Source organism: Lepidochelys olivacea (assembly GCF_965140295.1).
Source record: "Lepidochelys olivacea isolate rLepOli2 genome assembly, chromosome: 1".
Classification (NCBI taxonomy): domain Eukaryota; kingdom Metazoa; phylum Chordata; order Testudines; family Cheloniidae; genus Lepidochelys; species Lepidochelys olivacea.
Window position 1 is genome coordinate 141,477,330 of NC_140411.1, and position 13,002 is coordinate 141,490,331.

At 43.1% G+C, this 13,002-nt stretch overlaps 1 protein-coding gene across 1 annotated transcript in view; it reads right to left on the bottom strand.

Moving 5' to 3' along the window:
• Nucleotides 1–13,002, bottom strand: part of ADGRG2 (adhesion G protein-coupled receptor G2) — a 105,198-nt gene that overhangs the window by 50,514 nt on the left and 41,682 nt on the right. The window contains exons 4-8 of the mRNA XM_084621839.1: nucleotides 11,348–11,401; nucleotides 9,230–9,262; nucleotides 5,544–5,591; nucleotides 5,424–5,450; nucleotides 5,118–5,156 (exon numbers count right to left, since the gene is read on the bottom strand). Of these exons, the coding sequence (XP_084477965.1) occupies nucleotides 5,118–5,156; nucleotides 5,424–5,450; nucleotides 5,544–5,591; nucleotides 9,230–9,262; nucleotides 11,348–11,401 (201 nt within the window). The remainder of the gene's footprint in view (nucleotides 1–5,117; nucleotides 5,157–5,423; nucleotides 5,451–5,543; nucleotides 5,592–9,229; nucleotides 9,263–11,347; nucleotides 11,402–13,002) is intronic.

A 13,002-nucleotide genomic window follows, 5' to 3' on the forward strand; every position in this document is an offset into this window, starting at 1 on the left:
TGTCTCTAAGCCCTGGTCTACACTAGGACTTTAGGTCGAATTTAGCAGCGTTAAATTGATGTAAACCTGCACCCGTCCACACGATGAAGCCCTTTATTTCGACTTAAAGGGCTCTTAAAATCGATTTCCTTACTCCACCCCGGATTAGTGCTTAAATCGGCCTTGCCAGGTCGAATTTGGGGTACTGTGGACACAATTCGACTGTATTGGCCTCCGGGAGCTATCACAGAGTGCTCCATTGTGACCGCTCTGGACAACGCTCTCAACTCAGATGCACTGGCCAGGTAGACAGGAAAAGAACCGCGAACTTTTGAATCTCATTTCCTGTTTGGCCAGCGTGGCAAGCTGCAGGTGACCATGCAGAGCTCATCAGCAGAGGTGACCATAATGGAGTCCCAGAATCGCAAAAGAGCTCCAGCATGGACTGAATGGGAGGTACGGGATCTGATCGCTGTATGGGGAGAGGAATCCGTGCTATCAGAACTACATTCCAGTTTTCAAAATGCCAAAACATTTGTCAAAAATCTCCCAGGCCATGAAGGACAGGGGCCATAACAGGGACCTGAAGCAGTGCCACGTGAAACTAAAGGAGCTGAGGCAAGCCTATCAGAAAACCAGAGAGGCGAACGGCCACTCCAGGTCAGAGCCCCAAACATGCCGCTTCTATGATGAGCTGCATGCCATTTTAGGGGGGTCAGCCACCACTACCCCAGCCATGTTGTTTGACTCCTTCAATGGAGATGGAGGCAACATGGAAGCAGGTTTTGGGGACGAAGAAGAGGAGGAGGAGGAGGAGGTTGTAGATAGCTCACAGCAAGCAAGCGGAGAAACCGGTTTTCTCGACAGCCAGGAACTGTTTCTCACCCTGGACCCTGGAGCCAGTACCCCCCCGAACCCACCCAAGGCTGCCTCCTGGACCCGGCAGGTGGAGAAGGGGCCTCCGGTGAGTGTACCTTTTAAAATACTATACATGGTTTAAAAGCAAGCATGTGAAAGGATTAATTTGCCCTGGCATTCGCAGCTCTCCTGGATGTACTCCCAAAGCCTTTGCAAAAGGTTTCTGGGGAGGGCAGCCTTATTGCGTCCTCCATGGTAGGACACTTTACCACTCCAGGCCAGTAACATGTACTCGGGAATCATTGTAGAACAAAGCATTGCAGTGTATGTTTGCTGGCGTTCAAACAACATTCGTTCTTTATCTCTCTGTGTTATCCTCAGGAGAGTGAGATATCATTCATGGTCCCCTGGTTGAAATAGGGTGCTTTTCTTCAGGGGACACTCAGAGGAGCCTGTTCCTGCTGGGCTGTTTGTCTATCGCTGAACAGAAATGTTCCCCGCTGTTAGCCACAGGGAGGGAGGAGGGTTGAGGGGGTAGCCACGCGGTGGGGGGGAGGCAAAATGCGACCTTGTAACGAAAGCACATGTGCTATGTATGTAATGTTAACAGCAAGGTTTACCCTGAAAGAGTGTAGCCACTGTTTTATAAAATGTGTCTTTTTAAATACCGCTGTCCCTTTTTTTTCTCCACCAGCTGCATGCGTTTCAATGATCACAGGATCTTCTCCTTCCCAGAGGCTAGTGAAGATTAGAAAGAAAAAAAAACGTACTCATGATGAAATGTTCTCTGAGCTCATGCTGTCCTCCCACACTGACAGAGCATAGACAAATGCGTGGAGGCAAATAATGTCAGAGTGCAGGAAAGCACAAAATGACCGGGAGGAGAGGTGGCAGGCTGAAGAGAGTAAGTGGCGGGCTGAAGACAGGGCTGAAGCTCAAATGTGGTGGCAGCGTGATGAGAGGAGGCAGGATTCAGTGCTGAGGCTGCTGGAGGACCAAACCAGTATGCTCCAGTGTATGGTTGAGCTGCAGCAAAGGCAGCTGAAGCACAGACTGCCACTACAGCCCCTGTGTAACCAACCGCCCTCCTCCCCAAGTTCCATAGCCTCCTCACCCAGACGCCCAAGAACGCGGTGGGGGGGCCTCCGGCCAACCAGCCACTCTGCCCCAGAGGATTGCCCAAAAAACAGAAGGCTGGCATTCCATAAATTTTAAAGTTGTAAACTTTTAAAGTGCTGTGTGACATTTTCCTTCCCTCCTCCACCACCCCTCCTGGGCTACCTTGGTAGTCATCCCCCTATTTGTGTGATGAATGAATAACGAATGCATGAATGTGAAGCAACAATGACTTTATTGCCTCTGCAAGTGGTGATCGAAGGGAGGTGGGGAGGGTGGTTAGCTTACAGGGAAGTAGAGTGAACCAAGGGGCGGGGGGTTTCATCAAGGAGAAACAAACAGAACTTTCACACCGTAGCCTGGCCAGTCATGAAACTGGTTTTCAAAGCTTCTCTGATGCGTACCGCGCCCTTCTGTGCTCTTGTAACCGCCCTGGTTTCTGGCTGCACGTAACCAGCAGCCAGGCGATTTGCCTCATCCTCCCACCCCGCCATAAACGTCTCCCCCTTACTCTCACAGATATTGTGGAGCGCACAGCAAGCAGTAATAACAGTGGGAATATTGGTTTCGCTGAGGTCTAAGCGAGTCAGTAAACTGCGCCAGCGCGCCTTTAAACGTCCAAATGCACATTCTACCACCATTCTGCACTTGCTCAGCCTGTAGTTGAACAGCTCCTGACCACTGTCCAGGCTGCCTGTGTACGGCTTCATAAGCCATGGCAGTAAGGGGTAGGCTGGGTCCCCAAGGATACATATAGGCATTTCAACATCCCCAACAGTTATTTTCTGGTCTGGGAATAAAGTCCCTTCCTGCAGCTTTTGAAACAGACCAGAGTTCCTGAAGATGCGAGCGTCATGTACCTTTCCCGGCCATCCCACGTTGATGTTGGTGAAACGTCCCTTGTGATCCACCAGAGCTTGCAGCACTATGGAAAAGTACCCCTTGCGGTTTATGTACTCGCCGGCTTGGTGCTCCGGTGCCAAGATAGGGATATGGGTTCCGTCTATAGCCCCACCACAGTTAGGGAATCCCATTGCAGCAAAGCCATCCACTATGACCTGCACATTTCCCAGGGTCACTACCCTTGATATCAGCAGATCTTTGATTGCGTGGGCTACTTGCATCACAGCAGCCCCAACAGTAGATTTGTCCACTCCAAATTGATTCCCAACTGACCGGTAGCTGTCTGGCGTTGCAAGCTTCCACAGGGCTATCGCCACTCGCTTCTCAACTGTGAGGGCTGCTCTCATCTTGGTATTCATGCGCTTCAGGGCAGGGGAAAGCAAGTCACAAAGTTCCATGAAAGTGCCCTTACGCATGCGAAAGTTTCGCAGCCACTGGGAATCGTCCCAGACCTGCAACACTATGCGGTCCCACCAGTCGGTGCTTGTTTCCTGAGCCCAGAATCGGCGTTCCACAGCATGAACCTGCCCCATTAGCACCATGATGCATGCATTGGCAGGGCCCATGATTTCAGAGAAATCTGTGTCCATGTCCTGATCACTCACGGGACCGCGCTGACGTCGCCTCCTCGCCCGGTATTGCTTTGCCAGGTTCTGGTGCTGCATATACTGCTGGATAATGTGTGTGGTGTTTAATGTGCTCCTAATTGCCAAAGTGAGCTGAGTGGCCTTCATGCTTGCCTTGGTATGGCGTCCGCACAGAAAAAAGGCGCGGAACGATTGTCTGCCGTTGCTCTGACAGAGGGAGGGGCGACTGACGACATGGCTTACAGGGTTGGCTTCAGGAAGCTAAAATCAACAAAGGGGGTAGCTTTACATCAAGGAGTATTTCAGGCAGGACTTCATGGAGGGTTCCAATAAGAAATGGTGCCAATAAGAAATTCAATAAATAAGAATTTATTGTTCTTATTGGAACAAGGAGGTTAGTCTGGTCTCTGATTGATACATAGCTAGATTTACCTCGCTGCACCTTCTCTGTGAGTGACTGCAGTGTGACCTAGAGGAATCAGTCCTCTAGACCGGGGAGGGGGGGGAAGCAAATGAGTACAAAACAAATCTGGTCTATCTCTTGTTTTGATCCACTCCATCTATCTTTTACATCTTTGGCTGGCAGCAGATGGTGCAGAAGGACTGCAAGCCATCCACATCTCATGGCTGCTCGGCAGAAGACGGTGCAGTAGGACTGCTAGCCATCCTCATCTCTTGCCTGCCCGGCAGAAGATGGTACAGTACGACTGCTAGCAATCCGTATCGCCTGCCTGCTCACCATAAGATGGTTCAATAGGACTGACTGCAGGACTAAAGAGAATGACCTGGTCAAGTCACTCCAAATTTAGTCCCTGCGCCCATGTCTGCCCAGGCGCTCCTGGCCGACGTGGCCAGGAGCACCTCGGACATGACGATGACGGCTACCAGTTGTATTGTACTGTCTGCTGCCACAAGGCAATGGGTTGCTGCTACTGTGTAGCAATGCAGTACCACATCTGCCAGCACCCAGGGGATATACGGTGACAGTGAGCTGAGCGGGCTCCATGCTTGCCGTGGTATGGCGTCTGCACAGGTAACTCAGGAAAAAAGGTGTGAAACGATTGTCTGCCCTTGCTTTCACGGAGGGAGGGAGGGAACGGGGGCCTGACGATATGTACCCAGAACCACCCGCGACAATGTTTTAGCCCCATCAGGCATTGGGATCTCAACCCAGAATTCCAATGGGCAGCGGAGACTGCGGGAACTGTGGGATAGCTACCCACAGTGCAACACTCCAGAAGTCGACGCTTGCCTCAGTACTGTGGAAGCACTCCGCTGAGTTAATGCACTTAGAGCATTTTCTGTGGGGACACACACACTCGAATATATAAAACCGATTTCTAAAAAACCGACTTCTATAAATTCGACCTAATTTCGTAGTATAGACATACCCTAAGTTCAGAGATCAGGGGAGTGGGTAAATGATGCCCCTCTTGTCTGGAACATTACTGACACAATTTAAATCATGAAATGTGTGCCCATATACCACAGTAGCAGACAAAATACAAATGTGAATAATGAATGTGTTGGATATTTAATAATCATTCAAAAATATTTTAAGTAGTTTTAGCAAATGCACTCAATTCACTTTTCAAACAGAACCAATAGCCCTAAATATTTTCTAACATACAAATTAATAATAAAAAAAAACCCTCCATAAAAATACGCATGTACCTGTATGGTTTGGCTTTGGCAACACATTTAAAGTTCTGTCTGAAAGGGAAAGGACTATATTTTGGATAACTGTAAAATATTAATTTAACAGTTTTTTAAAAAACTCAACCAGTGCAACCTTACCTATGGGGTGGCTAAACACCCAGTATAATGAACCTTTTTTCAAAGTTCAAAGCTGGCCAAATTTAGCCCTGGTTTATACAAGCTCAAACCTATTGAACACAATGGAGTTTTGTCTGCTTATACCACGTCTGAATTTGGTCTTAATTCTACAGTTTTTATTTGTGTAAGACATATCATTCTCACCTGCAGTGCTTGTATCTGAACTTGTAGCTGAAAAATACAACAAAAATATACAAAAATGACAAAATAAAAAGTAAAACTTAAGCTAAATAGATCTAGATATGAGAAATATTAATTTCTTGCCTGAAGCATTGATGGGGTAGGTGATAAAAGTAACAATAGAGGATTCTGCTGGAAAAAAGAGAAAAGAAAATAGACAAACAAAGTTAGTGCTTTATTAAATTATTTTCTTCTAAGATTGTCAGGGCCAAAGTTTCAAACTCTCAAGACCAGTAAATGGGGACAGAATTTCAAAAAGCTAAACCTCCAATTTAAGCACCTAAAAAAAGTGGCTAGATTTTCAAAAATACTGAGTATACATTGAGAACAATGGGTGTTGAATACTTTTGAAAATCTGAATGAGTTACTGAATGGGAGATGCTGGTAATTGAGTTCTTTTGAAAATTTTGCGCTTGGTGTTTTTGTACTCATGAAAGACAGAGATTAGTCTGGTACTGACTGGCCAGTAGCAATGAACTTCCTCACCTTTCTTCCGTTTCAACTCAACCTTGAGCTGTGATAGCCCTGTCAGTCAAGGTGAGCAAAGATCACCAATTTTATTGAAATATAGAAAACGGTATGTAATATGAAATATCTGTTTTGCCTCAAATTAGCTGGTCTTGCTAAAAATGAAAAGGAAATAAATAAATGTTTTAGCTACATACATGAAACAAAAGAAAACTATATCAATACAAGCAGGAACAAAGAAATGCAGGGAAAAATCAGGAATGTATGCAGCAACTTATTCTTCAATGTACACAGTTAAAATGTCTTTTCCCACATTGCAATACAAGAGTAAATAGTGTTCAAAGGGCAGTGTAGCTCAGAGGACAATGTAACTCAGGTACAACTTGTGATATCTCAATGATTATTTTGAAGGGCTCTACACAACTGCTTGTCAGTGTGCCAGTAGACACCAGTAATATGATTTTTTCTGAACGGCTTCCTAACAAGGTGATTTGTCATCACAGAAACAAATCTGGTTCCAATCTATTGAACTGTAACACCACTTAGTGGGAAGACCCATGAAACTGCTACAAGATCTATTACAGAAACTAACAAATTCAACCTCAAAGCCTGGTGAGGGTATTCCACAGAGTGGACAGCATGCTTGAAATTTGCAAGTCAGGTTCTATGGCATGTGTACATTAATACACATTGTATTTGACTGTGATTTTTCTTTTAATTTAATAAGGAAAAAAAACTCTACAGTTCTTTCCTATCTGTTAGCAATAAAACCAGTAAGTCATGATTCTTCTACTTGAATTATGGCCAAAAATATTCTCACTCTATTACTCATGGCTTTTAACTATGAGTTACAGGTGTGAGTCAGCTTCTTTGGCATTGTAACCTGAAATTCAAGGAAGAAAAGGAAATGCCCCTCAATGCTAACAATAAAATGCACATACTCTGTAATACAGCCTTTATAAGAGTCATCTCAACACAATCACAAAGAACACTTGTTTTGCTCTATATTTGTCCCTGGTTAACTCTCGATGGGTAGGAATTACGCATTAAATTGTTGTTACAAAATGGGTCAAATATTCTTTTTAGACGTTATTTTCTGCTAATTTCTGAGGAAGATAATCTGACCTCTTTCACAGTAGCAGCCGTGTTAGTCTGTATCCACAAAAAGAACAGGAATATTTGTGGCACCTTAGAGACTAACAAATTTATTTGAGCATAAGCTTTCGTGAGCTACAGCTACATCCGATGAAGTGAGCAATCTGACATCTGTACATAATGCAACATTTCAACCTTTGGTTCTCTCCTCAAACAAAGTTTCTTCTAATGTCATCTGGCAATGGAGCACAAACCAAAAATGCAATAATTCCATAACTCAGGATGGCATATATTTTGTTCCCATTTTACCTAAAGTATTATTTACAGTATAGGGCCACCTCCATAAAAACAGACTTTGTTTCTTCAGCTTCTAATATGACTCATCTAACCAGTGTCAAAAATTTCTGGCATTTATTATCCTCTGGTAAAGTAAAAAAAAAAAAAGAGGCCCAACCCACATTACAAAATATTAGCGAGACAAGGTGGGTGAGGCAATATCTTTGACTGGACCACCTTCTGCTAGTGAGAGAGACAAACTTTTGAATTACACAAAGCTCTTCTTCAGGTCTCAAAACATGACAGACATCTGTAAACGATCGAGTGATGTCAAACTAATAGCTTCAGTATATGCAAAAGGCATCTCTGACTGTCAATCAGCTAGGGTTAGGTACTATTAATAAGAAGTGTGACTATGGTGAGATTATTTTTACATTTGTTTGGTACTTGGAAGAATTGTGTATTGCCAGCCATGGTAAGTGAAGTCTTCCCTTTATTCTCAGAACAGATACACTGCTATGTTTATCTGCAATGTGTCTGAACCTCATCTTCTTGTGGGACCACCAGCAGGTGAGCGAAGATGGATAAAGATTTCCTGGGGCCCTGGGCCAGAGCAAGAGGGGGAGGCCCCTCCCCACCCCTTCCACCTTCAGCCCTGCCCATGGCCCCACCCCTTTCTGTCCCTTCCCTGGGGCCCACCCCTGTTCCACTCAGGGTCTCCTCCATTCCACCCCCCCCACAACCTGTTTGCTACTTTCTGCCCCCGTCACTGCAGCCCCAAAACCAGAAAAGCTCTGTCCCCCGCCACAGCCCCAGGCCACAGCAGGGAGTCAAAGCTCCCGCAGCCCTGAGGCCATGACAGATAGCGAGCACTTCTCCAGTCCTAGGGCCGCAGCAGGGGTCCCAGTGCTGGGGCTTTCCCCGCTGCCCCCCTGGCTTCTGCCAGGGTTGGAGAACGCTGGGGGCTTCTACCGCTGCCCTCTGGCTTCTGCCGGGGAGTGGGGTTGGGGCACAGGGACTTTCCCCTCCCTGCCCGCCTGGTGGCTGGTTCCGGGACCCCCAGTTGGCCGGGGCCCCTGGGCACGGGCCCCATAGGCCCAGCGGCTAATCCACCACTGCAAGTGAGACAGGCTTGTTCAATCCCTTTACCAGTTCAATCCTTGGCCTGCACTGATGCTACCAAGAAGGATGTCAATCACAGCAAACTGAAGTGATTTTTATGATCTATTCAATTGTCCAGAAAGAAGTCACATAAGCCAGGGCATGGCAGTCACATGCTAATGCCTTTTTAACATTACTCAGGTAGGTCGGATTGGAACCAGGGATCTAGAGGTGAAAGGCCCTATATTATTTTACCATCAGTTCTAAGCAGTCCATTCCATCCTTCCTCTGATGACTTATGTTCATAAGTCACTCAGAGTATGTTTACACCACATCTGGGAGCAAACCTCCCAGTTCAGGTCTACAGACTCATGCTAGAACCCTAGAAATAGCTGTGGAGACATTGCTTTGACACTGTGTCCTGGGCTGGAGACCGGGCTATTTTTAGCTCACTAGCACTAGCCCCACTAGCACAAATCTATGCTATCTCCCAAATGCAGTGTGGACATTCCTTGGGAGCTTTTAAAAAGCCAACCCTTCATTCTCACAACTCCAAATTCCAATGTAATCATAACTACGGAATTGCTAAATCGCTGCTAGCAAAGTGGGGTCCTGGTCCTTGACTCAGGCTCCTAGTGCTATGGTAATACAAATAATAAATAAAATAATAACAAAATATTTTGAGGTTTTGAAAAATTGTCCTAAGGCAAAATTCAGCACTGGTTAAAAACACACATAACCTCACTAAACACAATGGAGTTTTGTCTGCTTACATCAGGTCTGAATTTGTCCCCAGTTCTACAGTTTGTAGTGGGTAGAATAATTCTCACCTGAAGTGCTTGTCTTTTCTAATGAAGTTGTATCTGTGAAAGAAATATAACAATAATAATAAAAAGTAATAAAAAATAAAATAAAAAGTAAAACATAGGGTAGATACATCTAGATATCAGATATGTTAATAAAAATCTTGCCTGAAGCGTTAATAGAGTAGGTGATAAAAATACCAATAGCTGATTCTGCCAAAGGGGAAAAAGGTTTGGGAAGAGGCATAAAATGAGTGATTTCATTTTTTTGTGAGAATCTGGGACCAGATTTTCAATTGCTCATCACCTATAACTCAGGACAGAACTACAAGAGCTCAAGATCCAATTTAAATACCTAGAAATGGCCACTTTTTCAAAAATATTCAATACCCAGCAGCTGACATTCAGAACAATAGATGTTGAGTACTTTTAGACACCTGGCCACTGATTAAGTGCCCGACTTGAAGTTGTTAGTAGCTGAGCTCTTTTGATAATTTTGTCCTTGGTTTTGTTTAGTACTTATAAAAGAGAGAGATGAGTCTGGCCAGTAGCAATTAACTTCCCCACCACAATTTTATTGCTGAATGCAGCCCTGCCTGTATAGCCCTGCCAGTCTAGTCCTGTGACTCTCTTGAAAAAAAGATTCCCAATTATACTGGACTGTGGCAAACTATATGTAATATGAATTATTTATTGTACCTCAAATAAGATGTGTTTGATAACAAATGAAAAAGGATGTGAATAAATACTTCAGCTATATACATGAAACAAAATAAAATTATATTAATACAAGCCATAAAACAGAAATGCAGAAATTTGGGGTCTTTTTTGGAAAGTCAGGGATGTATGCAAAAGCTTATTCTTGAACACACACATTTTAAAAGTATTTCCACACAATATAGTGTAGAAGTAAATAGCATTCAGAGGGCAACCTAGCTCAGATGTACCATGTGACACCTCAGTGACAACTTCGAAGGGCTCCATACAACAACTGCTTGTCAATCTGTCAGAAGGGACCAGTACTATGTTTTTCAAAGTGTTGCTAAGAAGGCGATTGTCGTCAAAGAAACAAACACGATAAATATACTAAAGAATAACGATTACATCAATTAAGAGAGAATTGCACACAAGACATAAGCAACCTATTTCATGATACAAAGGAGGACAAAAGGCTCCTGTTTCATAGGTTAGATTATTTTGGAAATAAATTTATTTTGGCCTACCATTTTACAAAATCCCTTGCAGAGTACCCCCTTACTCCTTGCTCATGGGATTAATAACTTGGCACAAATGGCCCTTCAACTATCAGGATTCTGATGGACTATTATGATTACAATTAATTTTCTAGAACAACTGAGTAACCCAAAAGCAGGGATTAGAACTGGTGGACATTGCTAATAGATATTGTCTCAGCTGGCAGTGGGACAGGGGATATTCTGTGAGCAACCAATAAATGAGGCATCAGTATGGAAATTGCACCTTGGCCTTAGCTACAGCATTTTGTTTAGCATGGACATTCAATTAATTGGAAATGTGGCAGATAGGGACCAATTCTGCACAGCAAGGCTGTCTTTTGTAATAAAAATACATACATATATAAAATGATTTCTATTTAAAAAGTAACAGATGCCAAAAAAGTTTCAATAGCGTTAAACAGTAAACAGCGAGCTGTGTGCTTGGGTATCAATTTTATTCACCCACATTCTGCTATAAATAATATTTTTATGGATGATGTTTATCCCCTGAACATATTCCTGAACATCTTGAAAAGCATTTTTGGTATTTCTACCAGCTGCGTTTGTGCGGTGGGAGGAAATCTCCATGTTGTCTTCACCTTCCCTTCCATCCCCCACAAATTATTCACTATTTAGTGGGCTGTCAAAGGCTATTGGCCAGGCAACTTGAATCTATCATTCCATTCCTGAGAAAGTTAGTGCTAAACTGGAGTGATTCCACTAAGAATAGAAGAGTTTGTCTAGATGGTACAGACAATTTTATTCTTATGAAAAAATAAAACTAGACTGATGAAATATAGTAACTTATTTACACAGTAGCTTCTTTGCATTACTTCAATTATCATGAGGTGGACACTCCTCTGCCATAAATTTGCAATAATCAGAATGTTATAGTTAGTGATTTTCTTACCAGATATAGATACTGAAGTTTCTGCAACTGATGATCTTGAAGTTACATCATTTGCTGTAGAGAAAAAATATTTAACACAGTTTGTTAGAGGAAGCGGAATCTATTCAGCTAAAAATATAACCATCTTTATTGGTCTTCCATTCAATCGTGTTAACTGGGAGTATTCACCAGTAGAGGGCAATACCTAACTGCTAAAAGGACTTTAGCAGAACCGCTCCGGCTCCAAGAGGAGAGAGAGATACAAAAGCTCTTTTGGAATACCAACACAGTCCTTATATGGAGGTATCACTCTGATCATACTAATACCAATAAAGAGAGTCTCTTTTCTATGGAAATTAGACAATTTGTATTAGAAAATGTAAAGAAACCTCAGCTCATTTTTGCTGGACATGATATTTTGAGCTAAACTAAAAGCAGTAATTATGAAGAACGAGGAGTACTTGTGGCACCTTAGAGACTAACAAATGAAAGCTTATGCTCAAATAAATTTGTTAGTCTCTAAGGTGCCACAAGTACTCCTCGTTCTTTTTGCAGATACAGACTGACACGGCTACCCCTCTGAAACCAGTAATTATGAAATACAGCTAGATGAAAAATATCCTCAGAGATATTAAACCATCCATGTATGCTTTATGGCAGTTTCCCCCCAAGTTGCTTGCTAGTTTTAGCTAATATTCTGTCCTATTGATAAAGGAAAGGATTTTCTCAAGGAAAAAGTCCAACATAAAGGCCAAATCACTTTAGTCTCATAAATACAGTAATCCTATTGAAGTCAAACTGACTTCAGTGGAGCCGTTGATTTAACTGAAGTTACACCAGGGATCAATTTTGTCAGTAGGACTATCTGAGTGAGACAATCAGGATTTGGCCACCACATTGGAGGCCATGAAAAGGGGCATGGTGAAAATTGCCTTATAAGCCAAATTGTTATGATTCAATATGAAGTATGAAGAACTACTATTTATTTACACTAAGATCAAGCAGACACAATGTTCCTGAGTGCAAAAAAGCAGATATCAGTTTTAAGTCCTGTAGAGGATAGAATCAAAGTCAAGTTACAATATTTAATCCCATAAGAAGTGTGTTCTAGAACTTTGTGTTCGAGAGTTGTTCTGTGGAAATGTTTGGGTTTTTTAATATTATTGTGATTAGGCATTATGCCATCTATAAAACTCTTTCTAACTCCACATTGGTCTTTATGGAAGTTCTTTAAGATGTAATATTATTTAAGTAATATGTACAATTATCTTTGTGGAAATAATAGTGATGAGATGCTAAACAAAACAGTTGCTTGTGAAGGTGAATGGAATACTATATAAATTATCTTCGTCTGCTTATCCCATCAACTGGGGTTGCCTCCATGCAAGCATCCACCATCTTCATCTGTCCAAGGCAGCACTAAAATTCACTTGCTTTCCATCTTCTTTGATGCAATCCAACCATTGCTTCCTTGGCTTTCCTCAGGATCTCTCTACCACCTTCACCTGCCATGCTATTTTCACCAGGTTCCCTTCATTCATCCTCTGCCCGTGTCCAAACCAGTGAAGTCGGACTTCCTGGATTTTGTCAGCCACATCATGGATTTTGACTTCCATCCTAATACTTTCATTCTGAAATCTGTCTCTTCGTGTAACTCCTCTTATGGTGCAAAGACA